Below are 26387 nucleotides of genomic sequence, written 5' to 3'. Positions count from 1 at the left end.
TACAAGCTTTAGGTTGTTAGACACAGTTGTTTTCAGTAGGAATATTAAAACCAGCAACTGATTTACTGACTTCTGCCATTGTCTGAGAGGAGAAATGAAACAAAGTTTTGGAATGAATTTATTGAAGAGTTGGAATCCATCCAGTTTCCTCCCCAGTGACTTAAGTGAATGATTCTTGCTAACTTTTTTATGCTCTAGTATGTTTAAGCTCAACAAGTTCAATTTGCAGCCTTTCTGCTGAAGAAGGGAAAAAATAATTTTAAAAAAAGCCTAAGCGTGAGAATTGTTGAGTGTGTAAGTTTTCAGCAAAGATAATAATTTCTGCTGCTCAGTAGCACAGTCAAAATGTGGAGAAGTCTAACAAATGTAGTAGCAAGTAATTAAATTTCTGCAAGAGATTATTGAAATAAAAACCACAGGTCTGGGTTCCTTTAATCAAAGTTTTGACTTACATGAGTGTGAAATTGTTACACTTAGCTATATAGTTCAGATAAATTCAATTTTGAAAGATTTTTACTTCAGATGTACTTGAATATGCAGTTATTTTTAGTTACATGTCTAATCTTTGCTTTTTAGAGAGAACTCCAAAAATTACATAGTTTATCTACATCAGAGCAGAAGGAGTTATGAAATTGTAGAAATGAGTAATGTGTAAAGTAGATCCTTAAGAAGAAATGAATCCATCACTGCAACAGCAGTGAAAGTTTATTATATTAATTCCTTTAGAGCCAAAGTCTTTCAGTAACCGTAGCATATGGCTCATATATAGTGCTTTTCATCAGTAGCTTACAAAGCCTGTGAAGACAGTCAGTATCACATGGGAAACTGAGGCATGGAGAGGTGAAGTGACTTGCCTAAGGTCACCCAGCAGGCCAGTAGCCAAGCAGATAATAGAGCACAGCCCTCCTGAGTCCTTGTCCATTGGGCTATACTGCCTCCAGGGCTACTGTGCATGTGGAGGATAGCGATCAATAAGTATTGTAGCTATTAATATTGGTCTTGAGTGGCAGCTAAACTTCATCAGAAATTTTTTTTTTCCCCAAGTTGTTCTACATATGCTGCTCTCCTGCATTGTCCTGTATTGGTACTTGCTGTAAGTCTAGTGCTGTTTTTGGCCAGTGTAAAATTCCCTTTTTTCACCGTAATGTTTGCTCAGTGTTATGTAGTATGTAATTTAAAATTGTGCATTGTAAGTCAAACTCATTTTTCCTTCTCCTTGGTGGTGGTCCAGAGAGAAATGAACTTTGTTGCTGTGATTTAATGCATGTGAAGGTTTATGTGTTTGATTCTTTCTCCCCCCAGAACGGGATGGTAACTAAAGATCTGACACGACTGAAAACACTTCTTGCTGAAACAGAGGTAATAATGAGCATATTATTGGGAAAATAATGAGCAGTAACTGAAACAGCTGAAAGGCTTGTTTTTGTGTGTCGCAGGAGATCCAGGCTCACTATGAACATACTGGTTCAAACATTGTTTCCACTGGTGTGTTGGTCTTTACCCACCTACCTATTCAGGAGCCTTTCATCATAATCTTGCATGATGTATGAGAAAATAGAGAAGGATGCTAATAGGTTGTTGACTCTCTTGAAGTAGCGAGTAGAAAGAATTCAAAGCATTTAGATCTGTATTATTTATTTATTTATTGTATTTTTCTTTGTTGGAAATGATTCTGAAGTAATAAACATGACTTAAGAAATTGGTTAACAAATATAAATGCCCTCTCAGTCAGCTTTTTTTTGTATTAGAGGTTAATCTGTCATGTCTATTGATTGAATTGCCACTTCATTTTTGGTTTGTGGTTTTGTTTTTTTTCCTTCTTATGCTTTGTCGTTGATTTGGGCTTTATTTTTAATGTAAATTCAAAGCTGAAAGACATCTCAATACCGTTTACACTTTTGGCCTTTTAAAAACTTTACTGCAGTCCACATTAAAATGATCACAGGGTGGAATTTGGTCTTGTAAAAATCTCTAAAATTTTCTTCTAACGATGAGTGTTCCTGTCAGAATTCCTTTTATCAACGGCTGCAATCCAGTTGTTAGGTTAATATGAAATTCATGTTTGTGACTGGAAGTGATTTCAGACTTCTGATTAATATTTTTGTATTGGTTGGTCTAAAACACATTTTGACAGCAAAGAAGCCAAAGCAGTTCTTGTTGATGAAATTGTTTTGTGTTCCTTTATAACTGTGATTTTTTTTTTTTTATATCATTATAGGCAGCTGGTAAAGTACCATCAGGGTATCATGTAGAAGATTTAGAAGAAGGTATGTAACTCAGTTCTAAAGCTACTTCATTTTGTAGTGAGAAGACTTGGATTCTGCTGAATGGTCAGCACTGCATAATAGTCAAAAAGCAAAAAAGGGGCTTGAATATCATGATGAGCCCTGGAGATTGAGTTAGAATTATCTTATCATTGACTGAATTTGGAGGCAGAAGTTTCTATTTATTAGTCAAAGTGCTGTATGAGAGCCTGCTCCGTTCTGCAAATTGTTTGAAACTTGCCTTCACAGCCTTTGGACCTTTGTTATAAATGAATTTGTTAGGGATTGAAAATTAATTTTTGGTGGATGATTTTGCTTTTGTAAAAACACACTTTGGGTTGATGTTTAGAGGTACGGTTCTTGGGTTGATGTTTAGAGGTACGGTTCCCTGGACAGTTACTATCCGACTCAGAAATACTTGGCAATTAGAAGAGTAACCTAAGTTTTGACTACTCTGCAGGGTCCCGGGATGGCTGGCAGTTCCGCCCTCCACCCAGGGGAGTCACAAGCAGTGAAGAATATACGCTATGTAAAAGGTAAATTCATTGCTTTATATCAACATTCTCCAAGGGATCATAACGTTTCCTCTTTCATTTAGCTGCTGACAGAATGATTAAGAGGTCAGGAAAATTACCTCTGTTAGAGGTACCTGTTAGAACAGGAGTTGATTCGTTCACAGATTTTTGGAAGGGTCAGTTTATCCAGAAGCACCTCAGTTTATAAAAAGGAATCACTAGCTCCATTTTCATGAGAGAGTGGTTTGAGGACTATTTTTCTAGTGACAGGTCAGCATCTGTCTTTTTCCCCTACCTTTTCTAATTTTTATAATTTCAGAGATGTGAAAAGTTCCCACAGACAACAGTGTTAGCAGACTGAAGCACAGTGAAGTGCTTTGACAGCAGATAGGGTGCATGCCTCCAGATAAATGGGCTTTGTTGATAGATGGTCTTTGTCTTTGGATAAGAAAAAAGTTTGTAGAATTTCCCTCCGGACCTCATTATTTCCATTTTGCATAAGCCTAAATACACAGAGGTGAATTGCCTTGCTGAAGCTCCAGTGGCTTGTGTTGGAGTTTCTCCTCCTTGTCTTTTTCAGTCTACTAGTCAATATTGCCTGTGGTTTGTGTTGTTAATCATCGTTACTTATGTAAAACTGTATTAATATATATGGGGAGGAACTATCATTATGCACTTGATTCTGCCATATATATAACTGATGCAAAAAAAATTAATTTAAAAAAATGAGCAGGAATCTGACCTGCTTTTTAAATTACATGACTGAATCGCTGAATTTGGGCTACTTTTGGCATGATTTTCTAGAGATGCTAAATCTTGGCAACTCCTGTTGACTTTTGTCATATCTGGTGCATATTCAGTAATTTTTAAAAAGCAGATATTTACAATTTTTAGCTCACGATGATTTTCTGTTGAGTAACGTCTATACCATGTTTCCAACCATTGCTCTGAAACATTTTTCCACTAAAGCTGTAATTAGCTTTATGCACACTGTTAACCCTTACAGTGAGAAGGATGTCCCTTACGCAGTAAATCCATAGGAACAGTATCATTCTGACCATAGACTAAACATTTTAGTTCCTTATGAGGAGGCAGTTACAGGTACTGAGTATGAATTTTTGAAGCTGTTGTTTATTTTTCCCCTGTGTGCCATAAAGCAGTAAGAGTAGAGCATATTTATTCTAGATAATGAAGCTATGGAATTGCAGGAGGTATTAAATAAGAAACTAAAAATGAGAAAAAAAAAGTATCTATTAAAATGTGAACAATGAGAACTTGGAAAAATTGCATAATGATGACAAATTTTAAAGTAATGTGCTTTCCTATTAAATAACAAAAAGGAAAACCACTTGATTTTAAATCTGCTATGTAGCTAATAAGAACAGGTCAACAATTTTTTATACTTGCACTCCATTTACTTTGGGCCATGAAAATCATAATTGTACTTTAGTATTCTAATGCAATGGTGAATTGGAAAATTTAAAATAAAAATATTGACATTAACTGCCAAGAAAAATATTTTAATTTAAAACATATTAAGGAACATATCTTGAGAATGCCTTTAGTAACATTGGGATATACGTCATGCTTATTTTATTTACAATTTGGGCAGTCAAACCTTTAAATACTTAAACTTTTCTTAAAGGAAATGTGTATGCTAAATCAAATTATAATCACTAATACAAGTGTGGTCTAGGTATCCAGATACTTTTGCTGCGAGGTTTTCATGTCATAGGCAGGTGTTATTTGTTTTTATCACATAGCTCAAAGTTCACATTCTAATTCACGTTACATTACATAATACATTTACTACTGAAAGGTTATTCAGTCACTGATCCTGTTCTGCTGTCTTCATCAATGTTGTGGCGTCTGACTTGCTGTATTTATTTAGTCTTGGTGCATCCTTTTTTTTTTTTTTTCAGTAACTCATCACTGTAGGAAGAGATTCTTAATATAAGTATATACATAGACATCCACATGAAATTCAAATATAGTTATGTTTACAGAGTTTCTGTAAACTTAATATCCAGACAGAGATCAGCCTGCCTGGCTTTATTTATAATAAATGTGATGCTTACATTAACTCTTTATAGTCTCCTTATGCAAAACAAAGTCAGAACAGCCTCCTGGCCTGATGTTTATTCTGTATAACCAATACTTTCTTAGTACCTTCAGAACTTACCCCCCCTCCCATTTTATTCTTCATTTTGTCATCTATTTAAGTGCTTCAGTTTTGAAGAATGATGAAGGTGCAGCTACTGCCTTGTGTTTTATAATTTTAATACAAAGTTTAATTATAAAAATAGTTCCCAAGTTATACAGGCACTTGCCCAGACTTGCAATAAATTCTGAGAACTAGAATGCTTAAATTGTATACAGGCGTTTGGAATATCATTAATTTTGATGCATTAGCACATGCCATTAAATGAAAAATGTTGTTCTTTAACAGATCCTTAACCTCTGCAAAAATAGATGGTTGAGACTGATACAACCTTTACAAAGAACAGGATTAAACCTTTTCCTTGAGAGATGATTTCTGTGTAGGTGTATTTAGTAGAAAGGACCGTGTGATGTCACTGTTGCTCCAGGAAAAACTGCTGAATGAGTATTTATCAGCTAATAACGTAACTATTGAAGGAAATTTGCTACATCTTCCCTTTGCCCCTGATTAACAGTGTTTTATTCATATTAATACAGCGTCATTTCAGGGATGGTCCATGATCTCATTGTGTTAATTGCTGTACAAACACTTGATTCTTTCTTCTTTGAAGCTGGAAGTTTCTTAAGAAGACTTGTGTTCCCCTATGTTTCAAAGAAATTTGATATACTATTCTGGACTTTGCAGTAAGAGAGGCTGCTGCCTCTGTTACGAAATGCTGCGTAGGTTTATATATTTCTAAATTAGTTCACATGGACTGACCTGCCTTTAGTTCTGTGAGAGAGACTTAAAGAATGTCCTTCTGGCTTTAAAAGTAAAATTTTGATAAATTTCTTCTTTTAATTGGAGACCGAAAAGTTCAAGGCATAATCGTTTTTCCTATTTTATGTAGATTTTTAGAGCAAGGGATCTGCAGGTACGGTGCACAGTGTACTTCAGCACATTCCCAGGAAGAGCTAACAGAATGGCAAAAACGATATGCTTCCCGCTTGATCAGATTAAAACAGCAGAAGGAAAACAAACAATGTTCGGGCAGTTATATGGAAACCTTGATTGAGAAATGGATGAATTCGTTATCTCCTGAGAAAGTGGTAAGGAAAATATACTACTTCCCTATGTGCTCATATTTAAAACTAACAGATGAGCCTGTTTTTGGCCCTTACTATCAGAGCTGGTCGAATTACTCCTTACCAAGAAATTGTCCAACCAATTTGCTCCCCTTTCCATCCTGCCCTATGTCTTCTTGCAAAGATACCAGAGACTTAGGCTGATTTCTGCAAATGTACTTATTCTTTTCAGGAATTCAGCAGAGTTTGTGAATTACAGTTTATGGGTTAATCACAGCTTGTTCATTTTGCATATTTACTATTCCCAGTGCAGGATGGGTCAGCCAAGTCTCATGGTATTGTTCCTGTTCCTTGACTAGATGGCAGAACTTTTTAAACTGGAGAACAATAAACGGCGAAGCTTTCACGACTTAGTGGAGAATACTCTTGTTTGTGCACGGCTCCTTTGCTTTGCCTGCAGCTGCAGGCACTTGTATGAAGAACAGCCAGTCCCCTAAATGTTCAAAAAAGTTTGAATACCGAAGAGTGCGGGGTATGGATGTGATCAAACTTAGCAGCTGTTTGGAATTCCAAAGAACGTTTTTGCGGCATTCGACCAGCTCTACTTACCACTGACCCTAAGGAGTTTTCGGTCCATCTATTGTTGATTAAAATGTGGGAAGAGTGGACTTTCTGCAAAATGCATTAATGAGTAGAAAGCCTGATTCTAGTTTCCTGGTGTCTCTAGTAGTCTCATTGACGTCAGTGAGATCTGGGGTCTTCTGGAAATGCAGTCTTTGGGCCTCATTGTATCAGATTGTTCTTTCCAAATGAAATCATGTTCTACTTTAAACATTTACAATTAAGTTGGTTTTTGAAAATCAAGTCCTGTGGTTAATTGTCTTTAAAGGGTTATATTCTTTGCTTACACAGTATGATCTAGTACATTTGGCTTGCTTGTCTCTCTGAATTAGCATATATTTTCATTAATTCCTACGCAGGACTTGCATCAATCCTGCACAATCTAGGAGAGCGTTCTTTCCACTTTCTGTTAAAAAATACTACCTTTTCCTGAATGTTTTTATTTTGATACTGTCTGTAGAAGTTTAATGTTATCTTCTTTTTCTTTTAATCTAGCTTAGTGAATGTGTAGAAGGAGTGAGAGTAGAACATAATCCTGAGCTATCGGTAACTGTCACCACCAAAAAGTCTCATCAGACATGGACATTTGCTCTCACTTGTAAGGTAGGACTACTTATCTTTTGAAAGTGAGTCAATAATAGCTAGAATGCAGCCCACCATCTTTTGCGATTAAGATTTCAATTATGTAATTCTTCTTAAAATAGAGAAACTTCCTAGCACCATCCCTTCTCTCTCTCTTTTCCCAGCAGCTCTGGCGATTATGTTTCGACTGCCCAGATTTCTGGAAAGCAGGCAGGACTTGTACCTGCTCTGAGAAGTTGAGAGTTCTTATAAGCTCTCATTATCTGATTGCAAATGAAGATATTCCTGAAATAATTTCGGTTTTCCAACATACTGTCATTTCAACCCTTGCATTTTTTTTATAGCCTGCAAGAATGCTGTATCGAGTGGCATTGCTTTATGATGCCCATCGTCCACATTTTAGTATCGTTGCAATATCTGCTGGAGACAGCACTACCCAGGTATCACAAGAAGTTCCAGAAAACTGTCAGGAATGGATAGGAGGAAAGATGGTCCAGAACGGAATAGATCATTATATATACAAAGTCAGTATAGCCTTTAACACAGAAATCTTTGGAACTTTTCGCCAAACTGTTGTGTTTGATTTTGGATTAGAACCAGTCCTCATGCAACGAGTAATGATTGATGCTGCTTCAACTGAAGGTAATGTATTAAAAATTTTTTTTTTAATAGTAGAAATCTATCATGCCATCTCTTTCCTTTTTACATTTGTGGGCAGAACAGCATCTGTATTAACAGCTAGTGAATGTTTTTTACTGTATGTTATGTTCATCATATATATGAATATAAATAGTGGACAAAAGCTTCAGAGGGTCTAAATAAAGCAGATAACTGGGCTTCTAAATCTTGTCAAAATGCTGAGATTTTCTAGTTTGGTATGTGTCTGAAGGCAGCACTGGAAGTTGAAGTATGTTTATGTTTTTATAATCATTCTTGTATTGATGAAAATGTTAAACATGTAGAAAAAGGTCAGGAGAGAGATGAAGTGTTTCTGTATAAGAATACACCTGGTAATTCATTAATTAAAGCAGACTATCTGAGAAGTTGTGGGGTTCCCCCCCCGCCCCAACATCTGATTAGGGTTGTCAAAGGCAAGAGGCAAAGTATAGGCTTGTAACTCGATGAATTGCTGTTGACATGAATTTTGAAAATGTAAAGAAAGTGTAACTATATTCTTGTGTGTGTTCCAGTAAAAAAAAAAACCAAACCACTACATGTTACTGTAAGGGTTATATTCTGTTTATGAAATTGATCTGTGCCTCTCAGTTCAAACCTGAAATAACTCCATTATCGGAAAGATGTCAACAAATTGAAAGGTGTTCGAAGAGGTGCAGAAAAGAAGGAAGCACTTTGATTTATGGTAAAAGATTAGGAGACCTAAATATAGGTCACTATGTCACTTGGCAGCAAGCAAGAGGGTGGACTAGAGTATGGTAATTTTTTATGAAAATTTGAGAGATACAAACACCAAAGAAACAGAATTGTAGCAGTGGGATGTAAGCAGGAAGAAGAAAAAATAGGAAAAAGAAGGAAAAAAGATGGAACAGCAGTTTTCTATTCCTGGCCTTTATTTTCATATAACAGGTTAACATTTGCAACATTAGCAAAAAGAAACTGTAAATAGCAAATACCAAAGATCATGAACTGATCTTTCCAGATGACCCAAGTACTTGTAGCCAAGAGCAGGAAGACTCTACAGGTTGTAATGTCTCTTGGAGCAGAGAATATTGCATTGCGAATGAGAAACTATGCTTAGAAGCAAGGCTGCGGTCTTTTCAGGAACTATTATATGATCTCCATGTAACAATGTGGGTAATCACAGCTGACAGGCTTCCTAAGACATTGAGTTTGTGGAGAACAGGTGTCCTTCTATTGTAAACCTGTTTAAGATCAAGAAAACCAAGCCGTAACTTATTTGCAAAGTGAGAGTTACTGTCAAACCAATCTATGGTCTTGGTCCTTGTTGGTTTAAACTAACTACTAACCAGAGCGATACAAGGAACAGCCAATTTAAGTCCACGTGAAAGTGATGGATGAAGTTGAGAGATCACTCTCTAGCATTAGTTACTGATATTTCCTTTTCACGTGTTGCTTGTCTGTGTGCAGAGGGATACTGAAGTCTTCAAGCAGGTTGTTACTAATATTTATTTCAAATGAAAAGAGTGCTAGGTGCTTTACAGATAAATGTAAGTACAAAACCCTGGGCTTTTTGCTAAGGTAGTCCAAGAAGTGTGTAAGCAGGCAAGCGAAAGGGGTAACTATGTTGGGTGTGTATCCAATTCCATTGTTTCTTTTACTTTTGGTATATATGGATTGGGATCTCATGGAAGTGCTTTTCAAACAGAAAGCTGCCCAAGGTCTCTACATTTGCATGTAACTCAGGGCCCTGTCTAGATATGTAGGCAGGAAAGAAAGGTCAACATTAAAATATTTTAATGGAGGAGCCCCCATTATGCATTTTGAAATCCTTATTTGCTATGGAAAAAGAGAACTAAGAGAAGTTGTCTGTGCACTGAGAATGTACAAAGTGCTTTTTAAGAAAGGGTCATCGTATGCGCAATCTGTGCCAGGAACTGTTTATGTCAGGCTTCCAGTGGAAGCCTCTCTAGTGCTGGGAATTAAACGTGTGTCTTTCTAGCAAACAAGGACTCAATCCCAGCATAATTACTGAGCTTTGTGATCTGAGGTATGGTTAGTACCAGAGAAAGCTTCGTTTATGGTGAGATGATTTCAAACACAGAAACCACACAAACGTGGACTTTTTCTTGCCATACAACTGTAATATGGTTCAGGCTTGAGGTAGATATTTAAATTTGGCTTCTTAGTGAACACATACTTACGAGATTAGCGAGTAAGATAAGCTCTGTTCCTGTAGTCATAGTCAAGCTGAACTGAGATTTCTTTTGCTAAAAAGCTGTTTTCCTTCTGTTTAGAATAAAGACAGTCAAGATGATGTTAAGTATTTAATTTGAATTTGAAATTTTTTTTTTTCACATTTTTCAGCGTTGGTGTGATATCCTGGATACCTATCTTAAATCTTACTCAGAGATAATACATTAGGATATCATAGCTTCACTATAAATGCCAAATATTTTCAGCTCTACAATTTAACTGCAGTTCTGTTAACTGATACACTGTTGTCATAGTGTTTTTGCGGTGCTAATGGATATATTTTGGCTGTAGACAGTGCTTGGTCTTCTGTTTCTCATTTAAGCTATGTGGTCCCTGAGATTAGGGTATACTGAAAAACGAATTTCCTTTTAATTTTCTAACTTTATATCGTGTTAGGTTACATTTCCAAAGTTTTGCCTAGCAAACCAACTTTAGCTCTGTAACTGTCTGCAGAATACACATATTACTGTACTGTAGAATTTTTTTTTAAAGGCTTTCACAATGTTGCAAATTTAATGATTTCTTACCAGCTAGTTTATCAACTTGTTTTTATTATTTTATAAATTTTATAGTATACATTGTAAGGTTCTTAACTACTTTATATTTTTGAGACGCTGTTGCAGTTAGGCTTTGAAAGCATATTGCAACACCAAGTCCTTCAAAGTTGCTTGCAATTATTAAAATAAAAGTGCTTTCCTTGTTTGTCTGTATTCATTCTATTTGCTATCTATAGAGTATTTTATTTTCTGGTATTGTTTGAGAGCCTGCTTGCTCTCTGTGTACACCTGAAAAGTAGGGATGATAATTGCTAGCAGTGAACTTACTAAAGCCGTTGAAGGCAGAGGAGACTCTTACCTATGTTTAGTTAATTGTCTCTAATGGGATTATTTTTAGAAGTGGGTTTTTTTGGTTTTTTTTTGTATTTTTTGTTTTTTTTTAAATAAAAACCAAACACATACGGAGTTTGAACTTATTTCCTTTCCCTATTATGTATCTACATCCAGATCTTGAATACCTGATGCATGCACGGCAACAGCTACTAACCACAGCTAAGCGTTGGGATTCTACTTCTAAGACTATTGTAGAATTTGAGCCTAATGAAACTACTGAATTGGAGAAGAGCCTTCTTACCAGATACCAAATCCCTCTATCTGCTGACCAGCTATTTACACAATCTGTCCTGGACAAATCATTGACCAAGACCAACTATCAGTCACGGCTACATGACCTCCTTTATATAGAGGAAATAGCACAGTATAAGGAAGTTAGCAAGTAAGTGATACCTTTATAAAAATACTTCTTAGAGATTTCTTGCTGTCCTATTAAAATGAGGATGGCAACTTTTTCATTAAACCTGTGTGATTGTTGAACATGAATCTGGAAATAGTAACTTTTGATAAAGGTCACTAGCACTTAACAAATGTAATTCATGGATAACTCATTTAAAACAAATTGTATGTATCAGTCTATGCTTTCGGCTGGAAGCACTAAACAGCTATTGTACAATGTTTTGTTAATGTCTGGATAATAATGATTTTTGTTTATAGTTTTTTGGCTCTCTATACAAAATATTAATAATAGGAATCATATTTTTGTTCCTTGGTGAAAATAGGTTATAGCAAAGCAATACATGAAACCTTTGTATGAAAGGCCTTGAGGGAGTGTAAAACAATTTTTTTTTTCTTTAAGTAAAAGGTTGAATTGTGGGTGGATCAAACTGATCTTATGATGATGTGGCAGCTGACTTTATTATATTTATTCTTTAAATAATAAGGCTGAAAACCAGCTTGTGAATAAAAGGCATATAGTATACATTTTTTGTTTGGTTTGTTCTGTAATATCTTTAGGTATTATATACATATTACCAAACTGGATTAGCTGCATGAACAAATACAGAGTTAGGAAGATGTGAGCTTCCCATGTATAGACTCTCATGGGGCGTTTTTTTCTGTAGTTTGATATTTATGGTTTTATTTTGGCTGCGCTCATGTGGTACGAAGAGTTTTAAAGTCTTGCACTACGCAGAATGGAAGGTCAAAAAGGTGTAACTTCCCTTTAACCTAATTTGGTAGCAAATTTAGTTCTATCAATTATTTAAGTTCCGAATCAAAAATGTCTTTTTAAGATGGACCACTCCTGGAGCTACAGAGGTTCAGCTGAATTTAGGAAGAAAATACCATGAGCAGTTGTATTTCTAAGCAGAAAAATGGTTCCATTTCTTTTTTGTATCTCAGATGAAGGGCAGTATATTTGAAATATTTTTCTTCATATCTTTCATCACTGCTGCGCTCTGCTCTTGAGCTGGAATCTGACATACAGAGGAATCATGCTTGAACACTGTTTTCAGCATACAGAAATATTCTCCATCATACATATTTATAATCAGGTTGGCTTTTCTAAGGCTTTTTAAAACAAAAGTGGGTTTAAAGTAAACATTATGCAATATGATATAACAGTAAACAATATTTTTACTGAGTGAATTTTCACATTGAGAATTACACTCTCATGCCTCATAGGAAACCAAAGAGCAGCATGCCTGTAGAAATAAAAGAATAATAAATGTATCCTATGTGTAATGCTTCCCCTTTGGACAATTCGGTGCAGTGATAAGTTATTGCTCTTCTTTTTCTATCTAGTAGATTAATAAAAGTAAGTTTTAATAATGTTCTCGAAATCTTCTGTTTTGATAGTGTTGATGACAGAAATATTCTTTTGATGTTGTAGCTGACCCACTTTATTGCAACAGGGCTCAAACTAGCACGCTTTCCTGATCCTCTGCGGCTAAGATCACACACTTGGTATTCTCTAGTGAAGTGTCAGGCTTGCAAGCCTAGAAACGGGCCCAGAAATACAAATGCAAGTGGGTTGTAATACCACGGAAGTGGTGCCATGAGTGAAAATGTTGATGAGCTAGTACTCTCTAATGGGTTTGTGTATGTGTATCGTAAAAGGAGTAAGGTTGTCAACGTGGTCTCTTATGACAAGACTGGAATAACACAAGCGTCTGCAGTTCAGATTGAAGTGAATTGTTGGGTTGTAAGAATGTTGATGATTTCTCACTTTCTAGGAAAACACTGTTTCAGACTTTACGTGGGATGACCTGAGTGGAACTACTGAAAAGTATTGGATGAAGGTCCAGTGGCTTTAAAAAGTCTTGAACTCGGTTCTTATAACTGAGTTATAAGGGAGTTCATTCTGGATAATCTCAGGGAGCTTTACTTTTAAACCATGTTTATTCTAATATTTCAAGAGGCATTTATAAAAATTACTCCACATTAGTACATCACAAAATAGAGTAATAAAGGTTAGAATAAAGGAGGCACTGCTGTCTGATTTCCAAATGCAAACATACTCTGTAAGAAAATGCAAAACAATGTTCTGATCTAGATACTAGTTTGCTTTTGGAAAGTTTTGCCCTACATACAGTCTGTTGACAGTTTTAAAACTCTTCCTTTCTCTGTTGTATATTCAAAAGAAAAACAGCATATAATTGTTAGAGTGGCTAGAACTTACTGTGTATTTTCTTGTGTGAACATTAAAGAATGTGTGAGGTGACATAGAGCTCCTTCCATACAGTACACTGTATGCTACCAGAATTACAGAGCAGATTTATCCTCAGGGCTGTGAAAACTTAAAATACTGGCTTTGATGGAAAATAAATTTGCTTTTGTCATTATTATGTCTCACATTTATCAATACATGGGTAGGTGTCACACCGCACACCCTGTCTGAACTCTGCATGTATAAATGTAAGAGGAAATGTGCTGAATGTACTTTTAAGATATCGTTATATCGGGCTTTGTTCAGAATGGGTTTATTTGCCTTTTGGGAATTTATTGTTTGCATTGGTACTAGATGAATAAATGATTTATGATGTCTTTCTTTAATTTCTATGATTTTAAATATGAACAACAGGCTTTTCTGTAGCTAGTTTCATTAACACTGCAATTAGGCTGGGGTTTTGCAGAGCTTAGGAGGAAACATAAGTTTTTGTTTGTTTGATTTGTATAAGCTTGACTGAAAACCTTTTTTTGTATAAACCTGCAAAGCAAGGGTGAGGAATGGATGAAACAAGCAACTTCTGATTTTTTAAATCTAATCCTTAGAGGATTTTGTAGTTTAACAGTTTGCCAGAAGGTGTCAGCTTACTCGGTAGAAATTGCTTGATAATCTCTAAACTTTAGATTCCCTTTAGCACAGCAGATGCAGTTTAGTCATTTATAAAGACGCTAACTTGTGCCTTGTCTCAGAACGGCAGTAATACTGTCTTCCAGCACGTTTTTACAAATTCGAATTTGAGAATGAGCTGATGCATATTCAGTAGCATAGGGATTCAACTTTAGGAAAGTTTTAACAAAATAAATTCACAATAGCATTCGATTGTATCTTAGTAATAATGCTGAGCTCTTGGTTACTGCGTTAAATGTTTTATATAGTATTTTAACAATCGTCTGAATGAGATACGAGCTGTTTTAGATTTTGCTAACTTGTTGATATCTGCTTTGGAATACTGCAGCACTTGTATAGAAGAAAGCTTGTTTTTTGTTTTGTTTTGGGTTTTTTAGCACGTGTGGAAATCAGAAGGATTGCACTTAATTCCAGTGTGCTCCCTGAAGTACATGCTTTTGAGTGATTGCTTTAACTTGTGCAGTAACCTTTGTGGTTACTGATGAACCAAACAAATCCGTGTTCAGTAAGAAGACATGTCTTGCTTTTTGAGAGTGGAGGAGTGTGAAATTTGGATCACATACTAAAGGGCAACTATTACCACAAGGGGGCAAACTTGCAATTTTTGTGCAAGACTCACAATTTTTTCATATCTGGCAAATCATATTTGATTGGTTTGGTAGATGTTTAATTACCAGGCGAGCTGAAATGTTGGATTTTATTGTTATGGGTTTATGATTACTGACACAGCATTTAAATGATAAATTACCAGTTTACTAGGTTAAAATAGAAATTATAAGAAGAACAAATAAAAACAGTGTGAGTATGAAAAGTATTATAAGAAAATGAGTTTTTTTCCAAGAGACTTTATTTCATTTGTGAAAACCTTTGGTTTTTACTTTTTTTCTGTGATTTGTTGCAAATTCAGGAAAAAGCTGCTGATGAGAAGAGAGCTGAATATTGTTAAGTGTGACAGACTTTCTTCCCCTTTTGTTCTTTTTAAAACCAGGTTGAAGCAATCTGTTTAAAAAAACCCAAACATTCTAGGAGGAGATTACTATGTAGGTCAATAAAGTGTGCTAATAAGTCACTTTAATGTGTTATGCATGTGACTTCTAGAAAATGGTAGCTACAAAGACTGAATTTGTTACATGTCTGGTTACAGCAGAAATTGCTGCTGATAGGAGTTCTGTGGATAGATGTTTTATATGGCTGAGCCTGTGATGCCATTCCCTCATTTGAAATAAAATTACCTCATTTTAATGTCTACATTCTGATTTTTTTTGAGGCATTTTAATCAATCCCTCTGAATTATAGGTATAATACCATTTACCTTTTAAGATGTAGATTACCGTCTTTAGTGTGCAGCGTAGAAGAGATGTGTGAAATAAATAGGAATCTTACTCTGTTCTTTGCCTGCACCTCTCTCCTTGAATACCTAACATAAGCTTACAGACTACTTCAATAGAAATTTTTACTGCTTTGGGACACGCTCACCAACTCTAATTCACCCTAAACTTATTTTGGTCTCAGAAAATCTAGTATTTGATTCTCTGTTGTGCGGGTTCTTTCTTTAAGCTTCATAGATGTTGATTCTTTGGAATATATGTTTTACAGGCTATAATCAAAAGGAAAACGTGTAAACATTCGACAGTTATGTACTTACAAAGGGCCAGTTTGGCTATACTTTTTATGTTTAAAAGTTATACATTCAGAATGTAAGGCAGTGAATCTTCAGTCTGAATGCATGAAATTTCTGAATCTGAGAGCATTTTTCTGCACTGACTTGATGCTTTCTTGCTTAGGTTCAACATAAAAGTGCAATTGCAGATTGTAGCAAGCTTCATGCTCACTGGTGTTTCTGGAGGTGCAAAGTATGCCCAAAATGGACAACTTTTTGGCCGCTTTAAGCTCACTGAAACGCTTTCGGAAGACACTTTGGCTGGACGGCTGGTGATGACCAAAGTCAATGCTGTTTATTTATTGCCTGTCACTAAAGAGAAGTCAACACAGACCCAAGGAACCAAAGAGAAGGTTTATGAAGCAGCTATTGAGGAGAAAACAAAGGATTATATCTTCTTGAGGGTATCCAGGGAATGCTGTGAAGAACTTAATCTTCGGGCAGATTGTGAAATGCAGGTAAGTCTGAGTGGAGGTGGTTTTGGTACGGGAACTGTTTGCATTGTGTCTGGTTTGGCTCCACCCAGAATAATTGCTTGAAGATATGAAAAGGAATTTTATTATTCATCATCGAACACAGAAAGCAGAGCACGGATGAGAATTTCAGATAGGTGAAATCTTTTTATACATAAATATACATGTATATTTGTGTGTGTGCACACGTGTGTGTTGTATATATAAGTCTTATTATTTGGAAAAGAAATTACTATTTTAGAACTGTTACAGAGTAAAAATACATTTTAATGAATTTCATTTCTGGCAAAATTTTTTTGAGATGATTAGGCATTGCTTGCAGATTCCTGCTTGTATATCTTATGGTTTTGAGAGTGTGATTTGTAAGTTGTGTTGGACATTGTTTTTACGTTGTCTCTGGTTCAAATACAAAGCCTTCTCTCTATGGACTTGTAAAGGAAAGTTTTGTCTTATTTTTATTTTCCTGCAGGTAGGTGTTTGTGGGTAGTTCATGGGCTTTCTTCCGCCAGACCTACCCACCCTTTCCCCTCATTCTAAAACCACTGAAAATACTGCTTACTCCTGCTGCCTGGACGACTTTTCTCCAGCTTAGTCTCTCTGATGCGGGTTCTATCGTTCTGTCCATCATAACTGTTCTCACCAGAGACCTCGGGAACCTTTTCTTAATGAAGTCAAAGGAGGCCTTTGAGTTTTCTATTCCTGTATTTTTTTTTCTCCCTCTGCCGCCCGCGCCCCCCCCCCCCCCCCCCCCAATATCTCTGCCGCTCTTGACGTAGCCAGCTAGAACCCGTCTTAAACCATGACAATAACTTGCATCTTGGACTCTTTATTTTGTATCTTCTCATTCTTTTTGTTTGTGTCATTGTGGATTCCACTACTTGTTCCTAGGCCTGAGGTGAGATTAATTTTTAATAAGGTCTGTTGAGGTTATGAATAGGCCTTGTACTGATTTCTGCGCCCATATCAGAACAAAAGGAATACTGTCCTTCAGTGGAAAAGTCTTCAACGTACAGTATTTCCTTGATGAAGACGATAAGGGTTGGTAGATGGAGGCATGAGGAAGGTGAATAAATACTTTTTTTATATATATCCTGTGTTTCAGAATGATAATACTTGCCTCCATGGCTCTCACTCTGCTGACACTTATATCCAAGACAGATATTTATCTGTCTTGGGGGCATTCAGTCACAAAACGAGGAGTTATAACACTTTTGCTAGAGAAAATTGTGTTGGCAGTAAGATCAGGCTTTTGTTTACTTTGCAGTTAACATGAAATGGGTGAGGATACTTTTTTTTTTTTAAAAATACTGTGTAGTTTGCAAACAAGGTAGTGCATTAGGAGGCTGAGGGAACTGGGGCTGTTTAGTCTGGAGAAGAGGAGGCTGAGGGGAGACCTCATCGCTCTACAACTCCCTGAAAGGAGGTTGTAGCAAGGTGGGTGTTGGTCTCTTCTCCCAAGTAACAGCGATAGGACGAGAGGAAATGGCCTCAAGTTGCGCCAAGGGAGGTTTAGATTGGACATTAGGAGAAATTTCTTTACTGAAAGAGTGGTCAGGCCTTGGAACAGGCTGCCCAGGGAAGTGGTGGAGTCCCCATCCCTGGAGGTATTTAAAAGACGTGTAGATGAGGCCCTTAGGGACATGGTGTAGTGGGCATGGTGTGTTGGGTGACGGTTGGACTCGATGATCTTAGAGGTCTTTTCCAACCTTGATGATTCTATGATTAGATGTAAATGCACGTAAGGGAAGACAAAGCTCTAGTTAAGTTAAATACTTAAACTCCCCACCCATACCCAGTGTGTGGCTGCTGTAGACCTTGTGATTGATCTTGTTACTAAACAGAAATAACCTCAAATTAAGGTCAGTGGAATTGCTTGAAATGAATGCATTTTCACCAAACGGTTATCTCCTCCCATTCATTTTGTTTTGGGGAAACATATGCAAGAATCCTAATGTCTTAATTTAACATGGATAATTGGTCTGGGAAGACTTACGTTGTTCTGGGCTCTTGGCTTTGTGTTTGTTTTCTTAAAACAATAATTAAACTTACTAACTGATTCTATCAGAAACTCCACTGGAATGCAAAATGAGCTGGGGTGTCTTATTTTTCTTTGAGTGTCTTATAAAACTTCACTTGAGGCAGCAAATCTATTCTGCATTAAAAATTGGGTCCTGAAGTTATTTGTAAAATCATTTAGTATTTCATACATATATAGTACTACATACATAGTTGACCGGTAGTCAAATCCTTAAAGTGTTACCTATGTTTTAATGAATTCTAAACGTGAGGAAATTTTTTCTGATTAAGTGTTGACTGAAAATTTGGAAAGGGATCCTCAGGTCAGAACTGAGGATATTATAATTTGGATGTATAGCGTTTTTATTAAAGATGCTGGAAATTTTGCTGTTGTCTTCAGTGGAGTTAGTATGCCCTATGTGATTCTTAAACATTGACAAAATTGCTTTTATTTCTGTAGGTTTTGGATAAGTTAGGTAGTTTGCTTCCTTTCCTCTTCTAATAATTCATCTTGGAAACTTCCTGATTGCTTGTTTGCCTGTTGTCCTGGCTTAACTATAATAAATACACAATTCTGCTTTTATCAAGTGGACCATTCATGAAGGTGGGATGGAGTGAACTGGTGCTTTAAACCCCCTTGGCTGCTGCTCTTTTTGGTGACCGAATTAACATGTTTTATTTTTGGAGTGGTTACTCTGTTCTGTGTCCTCTTCTGTGAAACTGGCAATGGATTAACTTCCTTTCCCACTGTTTTCTTATTGTGGAATATATATTAAAGCAGGTTACATGCCTCTCCTTCACAGATGGCCTCATTCAGTACTCTGCAACAGCAAATATAACTATTTGATTAAATCCAAACTGGATTAAAACCAAAACAAATCACAAGCTGTTAAAGAAAGTGGTGAATGCAGGTAGATAATAAGAGGTATTTAATGCTAGGCCTTGCTTGGACTCCCAGAAGGGGCCATTAAAGTGTCGCTCAGATGAGCATCACAATTTTTCTGCATTTAAATTGTCATTGTTATATTGGGTGGTCTTTTGTTAGCCTTGGATCTGTCTGAGGAAAGATATTTTTCCTGTGTAGATCAAACTGTGAGGTTGGGATCACTGCCATTTGTGTGGAAGCCTTTTCCAAACATCTGCGGGGGGATGTTGGGTGGGTAGGACAGCGCTTTGGATGGCAGCTCGAGGTCCCCCTCGGGCAGGACGAGCTGGTGCTGTCATTCTTGACAAGTGCTAAACCACACTGCTTTTGAAGCCCAGGGTATTTACTAAGGTAGCGGGTAGGCATAAACTGCATGTGGAACAGTGGGAAAAAATTTCTTAAACGTTCATGTGTCCTTTTTAAAAAAAGTTTTCCTAGCAGTTAATGTTGTACAGATTTGTTACTGCCCGTTTCTTCAGAGTTATGGTTATACATCTTGCTGTAAAATGTGATAGTCAAGATGAATATTTACTGTCTTCGTATCTGCCAGAGACTGAAAGTTAATGGCTACATTCTGCACTGATAGAAGCAAACATTGTTTATTTACAGCAAAGCTAGTGTTGATTTTACGTGCGACATAATAATATGAACAGTGTAATATTTAAATACACTGGAAGAAAGAAAATGCTAAGAACTGTGTTTTGCAAATCCTTTTAAAAGAGATGGTCTTCAAGTAGTAAACGTTACTGGTGCACAAGAGGGTTTTTACAGGTGTGATCCCTATGGTAGGAAGTGAATTTCTGCGTAGATGAAGGCGTGTCAGGTCCAACAAGTAGTTAAATCTAAAAGGCTAAATTATTCCTCCATAGGAGGAATTCTCCTCCATAGGAGAAAGATCATGGGAGAAATTTATATGGCTTTGAATGAGGCCTCTCCTGTTTAGAGAAGTGATTGTCTGCTTTTCTAACTGCCCCCCCCCCTTTTTTTTCCCAAGTTTGCCATCTTATTTTGATAACCACAGGAATCTTTAATAAAACAAATTGGGTTTTGTTTGTAGTATATAAGGAAAACTTATTTTAGCTGACAAGGACTTTTCAAAGTCTTTATATAAGTTGTCAGAAAAGATAATTACAAAAATATATTCTAGTATTGCTTTGTATTTGTTGAACTTCCTGGTTGGTAGCAATACTTATAATGAGATTAAAGTGTGATTAAGTAATAACGGACTGACTAATAGATAATCAGTGAGTGCTAGAGGAGAAGATTAATAGATCTGAGACCAGATTTTTGCTTTGGATATGGGGGTGCGTTTAGAATGACTGTGTCACCTCCATGGCGTTTCTCTGGGATGACATGGGGTGCTCGACCGCAGCTTTGCCCCATCTCTTCAGTGGTGTGATGGTGCTGATGTACCAGCTTCAGCTCGTCTTTACTCTGTTTCTGTTTTTCTCATCTGTTAATTGGTAGTACAGAACCAGTTTCTATAAGGTGGTTGTGAAATCTATCAGTAAAGATGACTGTAGAAATTTTAAATATTGCTGGTATGCTTTCCAGTAAATGAGGGTTACTTTTCCAGACAGGTTGCAGTAATTTGGCTGGCTGTTTGTAAGCATGCTCACAGCTCACTGTAAATCTCAGAAAGGTACTTATTTACTCTTACTTAATCACAAATGCTCATTAGAGTTGTAGCACAGTAATTACATAAATATTTATCTATAGATAGCAATGCTTTGAAAAAAAACCTGAAAATGTATGCCAGTCACTTGAAGTTCTTCAGCAGCTTTGGGTGTTTTTATGCTGTTTTATATTAGTGCAAATCTGTGTCAAATTTTGTATAAAGGCTTCTGTGTTGGTTGTTAACATGTAGTTCTTTGGCGCAATGCTCTGATCAGATCCATTTGTTTTTGGAGAGATTAATAATTGCAAATTTAAATATGTGTAAGTGATAATCTGAGTGAGCTGTTTTTATGAATTGTTTCCCCAGGAGCTGCTTTTATCCCATGTTCAAATTCAGAATGTATTTTTCTCTTTGCTCTCTTAGTATATGTATGTATAAACTAATTTCACTATCCATTGTTCAGTTCTGAATTTAATCAGGGATGTTAATGTGCTCTGCATGTTGTTTCTGGCTTTGTACCAGAATTTTGTTGGCATTATCTTTTATTTACTAGCATTAAACCACAAGTAATTGAGAGAACAAAAAAATGAATGTATTGATAAGCAACTAATTGTTAGAAATTAACTTTTGGAGAGTCCTAATAATTGAATATAAATGACAAGTTATATTATTCCAGAAAGTTTGACTAGAAATAAATAATGTTTGGGGTTTATCTCTGCTGGTCACACATCTGATTTATGTCATCTGTTGATCCGTAAAAATTTCTGGCCTGTCACTTTTTTGAGGTTGTTCTTAAGATAAGGGATGGAAGCTTATATTTGTAAAAACAATGTTTAAGGACAATAATATTTCCCAGCAGTATTTTTTGTATTCAAAAAATAATTCCAGGAATGTTTTCCCTTTTTTTTTTTCTGAAAATACAGTGGAAACTAATCTTAAAAATCAAACAACAAAATTACGTTAGAGAAAATGCTGTATTTATCTTTGCTTCAAAACAAAAAAAAGAGCAAGTTAATTTTATCACAAATCTTTTGATTGAATGATGTTTGCTGTTTTGTTCTGAGAGTCAGTAGTTTGCAGAAAGATAAAAACGTATCATACGCAGCAAAGTGTTTTCTAAATTAATCATTTTTGGTTCACCTCTTCATTTATTTATTCATTTTGTACTGCAGGTTGAACTTCAGTTTCAGTTAAATCGCTTACCCCTCTGTGAAATGCATTATGCCTTGGACAGGATTAAGGACAACAGTATTTTGTTTCCAGATGTCAGCATGACTCCCACCATACCCTGGAGTCCCAACAGGTACAAGAATACACACACTTTAATATCAAAGATTGTATGGTAATGCAGTACTGCATTTCTCATAACAGATGCCTGAAATCTGCCCTAGAACGAGAAACATGCCTTGCTCTTCATTAATGGTGAGGGTGGTTCAGAGAAGGGAGTGAAACTGTTCTAAATAAAACAAGAAAAGTGATCCTCTGAGGACTAGAATCTGTTGATGGCTTTTCCCTGCGGTTGAGCTGTAGTTTTATAGGCATTGCAGTTGTATTGTAGCTGTAGAAAACAAATCTGCTATTGTTATTTACTGTTCTGCTGTTCTTTACTGAAAATATGCATGATACTTTATAGGAATGTAAATACCAGTTCCAAGGAGTTTGCTGTGCAGGATCTCAAGTGTGCAGACTTCTATTTGAAAGGAGCGATCCATTAGTACTTTTAAAGTTTGATGCAATGAGCCCGAATTTGGACATATCGCTGAGGGGGATGACTAGGAAAAGTGTGGGAATGAGTCTTGGAAGGACCAGCATTGCACTTGCAAGCAGTCCTGAGATTTTTTGTATACATGTCTTACAGTTCCCTTTATGACATATAAACCCATATGTTATGTAAATACTTTTAAGGACACTTAAGGCTGATGCAGTGATGCAGTGAAAATAGTTTGTCTTGAAGAGGAAACTTAGGGAAGAGAAATGTCAGGCTGTGTTGCTCAGGGAATATGTTCAGTATTCTTGCTGCATGGGGAAGGATAAAAGAGGCATGGGGTTTCTGTACTTAGAAACCAGGGAAATGAGAGGTATGTGGAACTGATAGCCTGTACAGCATGCGAGGAGTCATGTGGTGTCTTGAAGGTGAGAATTAAGAGTGTGATTGTGATGCAGGACAAATCAGAAGATAGCTCAAGGATTAAAAGGAAAGTGATCAGGCCAGAAACCTGAGACAGCGAGATAATGTAAGACAAAAATCACTGGAAAAATTTTAGTTTGTCTTTGGAAGTGTAGGAAGAACAGAAATGATAAAAGGGTGGTAGCAGTGTTCTGGGTGAGGATGCTGCATTCGTCAAAGCTTTGACAGTAAAGGCAGAAAGAAGGGAATGGATTTTGCATCGAGTTACACTACAAAGCTAATGGACGTCAGTGACAATCTTTTCACTGACTTAGTTAAGTTTTGAGTGAATCTTACACGGAAATAGTGTTTAGGAATCGTTTGGAAGCAAGCAGTGATTTCAATAAAAAGAAGGTGAGTCAATAAGCTAAAACTTTGTCTTCTCTGTTTTATGTCAGGAAATTTATATTTACAGAAATTTACGTATTAGTTGTAGTTGATATCATTTATTTGTATAATTGTTTTATATTTTTTATATAAAGGATATATATAATGGTTGTAGTTCAGTTTAAGTCAGTGTAATAAGCATGTTTTTTTCCTAGAGTCTCCTGCCAGCTTGTTGTTCATAGCTGTCTTAAAAGTTAGGAATTCAGTCAATTCCCTCTTCATTTTACTCCCTGGTGCTAACTACTACTGAATAGAAACTTTCCCAGTCTGTTAGAAGCATAGTGCTTGTACCAAAGCAGATCACATTACTAAAGTATGGCCATATGTGCAGCAGTGACAGGTGTTTTTTACTATGCACGTCTACTTTTAAAACTGTCAGTGGGAATATTAAAAACTGTGTCTTCAAATCTTTAACCTCTTATGCTCACTGGAATTTTCTGAAAGCATCTTCCTCTTAATGCTGGTATCACTAGCTGGTTACAGCAAAAATCCTTTTTTTAGACTGCTTTCCTGTTAGAGGTATGTGCCTTAATGATTTAAAAAAAAAAAAGTAAAGGGAAGTTTGTAGTTAATTAGTTTTTAAATTAGCCATTAGTTTTTAAATTGTTTTTGAATTTCATCATAGATAATTTTTACCAAGCCCTGGGGTTGTATAACTGTTGACTTTTAAAGTTGACGATGTAAATACTCCAGGAAAGAAACATAACTAATGTTACATTTTGCATAGTAATAGTAGGAGATCATTGTATGTCTACTTGCTTTTGTTATCAGGTGATAGTGCAGCATATACTTTTTCTAAAATGTGTACTATGCAGGTTAGTTATTGTTAGGTGAGATAATGTAAATTGAGAAGTAGTTAGATTCCTTTTGGGAAAAAAAAACCTCAACTGATTTATTGCAAATATTATCAAAGTTTTGTGATTAAAGCATGTGATTGGCTAGATTTGTTGATTTGTTTCAGTGTGCCTCAGAATGACACGATCTTTAATTTCTTTGAAGCTTTTGAAATCTTACCTAATTTCATTTCTGACTGACAGCAGATTGTCATCGCTTCTGTTTTTAAACTCTGTTGCCTCCTTTTGTACAGACAATGGGATGAGCAGTTGGACCCTCGACTAAATGCTAAGCAGAAAGAGGCTGTTCTGGCTATCACTACTCCACTTTCAATACAACTGCCTCCTGTTCTTATCATCGGTCCCTATGGGACAGGAAAAACGTTCACTCTGGCTCAGGCAGTCAAGCACATACTCCAACAACAGGATACTAGGTGAGATGGGGCACTAAATATAAAGCGATACCTGATTAGCAGAGAAGATGTAATTTTTTACTTAAATTCAAGTGAAAGGTAGAAATATAGAATTTCCATCCAGCTTAAAAACAAACAAAACCCAAGCCATCCGTCATTGTTTTGAATGATAAAGTAATTTTATAGTCTTAGCCTGTATTTTCCATTTAGAACAAAACTAATTAAAATTTATAGTATGTAGAATGACTGTGATTTGCTCGACAAGAAAAGTTTTGCAGTATGCTAGATAATAAAAACTGTTCCTTACTTAAAATCAAGTCTAGATTAATAATCACAAAATAATTATTGAAAGACTGTTTGAACTTTAAATCTTTTCATAACTGAAGGATTTGAGTTAAAGGGCTGAATCATGCAAACTACGGTAGGTTAGTGACTAGTTTCATTAAGACAAATGTGCAGGAAGATGGCCACTGTTTCCTTTTTTTTGTATTCTACTGCTTTGAATTGTTTTCTGTTTCTTCATTGCTTTTTTATTTGCACCATTTATTCCAGCAGGATTCTCATTTGCACCCATTCTAATAGTGCTGCTGATCTCTACATAAAGGATTATTTACATCCATATGTAGAAGCAGGCAATCCCCAGGCAAGACCTCTCAGGTATTTTTTAAGGCTTATTATGTATCTATAAAATACTATTCTTAAGAAAAGGTGTCTATAAAAAAGGTTAAAGAACTTTTAAAACATAAAAGCATATTGGCGTTACCAGCAGTGCTTTTAAAAACATAGACTAAAAGGAACGTGAAACATTGTCAACATAATTTTGGGTCATTTGTTAAAAATAAAGACATCCTTTTTTAAGCTTTTATTATTCTATTGATAAATGTGTCTTTCCTAATGAGCAAACTTTTGATATGCTCCTCTAAAAGCTACTATGATAAAATAAAATGAACTTTAATTGTATTATAGTTCAGAAAATTTTGACTCACACTTACAATGATAATTTGGAAACTGGGGCTACTCACCTGGCTTTTTGAAGAAAAATTTTGATGTCATAGGAGCTACATATTTAGAGAATTATGTGAAAGTAGTTTGGCCTCTTCTAATAAGTCAGTTTGAAGTCATTGTATATGTGGTTAAATGTACTTACCATGGCTATTTTGGGGAAATCAGTTAAGGAAAAAAAAGAAGAAGAGGTGGAAACTTTAAGAGCAAGGAGGGTAAACTTGCCTAGAAATAGTTAAGGAGGATTTATTTATGGGCAGAAACTCACTCCTGGGAATATTTTGTGCAGTAATCACAGTATATAATTTATACTGCTAGCTTGGTATATATTTTTTAAATTATGGGCATCATTTTCTGAATGCCAGTGTGTGAGTTTATTATATTACTCAGAAAATGACTCTGTATGTTTACTTGCTAGCTACTAAAAGCCATCCTGGACTTATATTTTATGCAATGTCAGTAAAGCCAATGAAGTTATGTGAAAGGGCTAGATTTACAACAGGTGTAAATTCTCTTAGGTTTGCTGGCTTTAGTTGCCATGTGACATTTTACAGACACTGAGGATCTGGCCAAGGAAAAGAAGGCAGCTTATTTTTGAAAAGTTAC

At 36.0% G+C, this 26387-nt stretch overlaps 1 protein-coding gene across 7 annotated transcripts in view; it reads left to right on the top strand.

Annotated features, from left to right (window-relative positions):
- Window positions 1-26387, top strand: part of HELZ (helicase with zinc finger) — a 95113-nt gene that overhangs the window by 28361 nt on the left and 40365 nt on the right. For 6 of the 7 annotated variants that reach the window (XM_075169455.1, XM_075169454.1, XM_075169450.1 and 3 more), the window contains 11 exons: window positions 1303-1359; window positions 2219-2267; window positions 2725-2800; window positions 5830-6028; window positions 7121-7228; window positions 7552-7849; window positions 11104-11371; window positions 16072-16405; window positions 22152-22282; window positions 24621-24800; window positions 25332-25436. In XM_075169455.1, the coding sequence (XP_075025556.1) occupies window positions 1303-1359; window positions 2219-2267; window positions 2725-2800; window positions 5830-6028; window positions 7121-7228; window positions 7552-7849; window positions 11104-11371; window positions 16072-16405; window positions 22152-22282; window positions 24621-24800; window positions 25332-25436 (1805 nt within the window). The remainder of the gene's footprint in view (window positions 1-1302; window positions 1360-2218; window positions 2268-2724; window positions 2801-5829; window positions 6029-7120; window positions 7229-7551; window positions 7850-11103; window positions 11372-16071; window positions 16406-22151; window positions 22283-24620; window positions 24801-25331; window positions 25437-26387) is intronic. The other variant, XM_075169453.1, reaches the window with a different exon arrangement.

This window comes from Calonectris borealis, chromosome 20, assembly GCF_964195595.1.
Source record: "Calonectris borealis chromosome 20, bCalBor7.hap1.2, whole genome shotgun sequence".
NCBI classification, from domain to species: domain Eukaryota; kingdom Metazoa; phylum Chordata; class Aves; order Procellariiformes; family Procellariidae; genus Calonectris; species Calonectris borealis.
The sequence above is the reverse complement of the archived record's forward strand: the minus strand, read 5'-3'. Positions and strand labels throughout refer to the sequence as shown.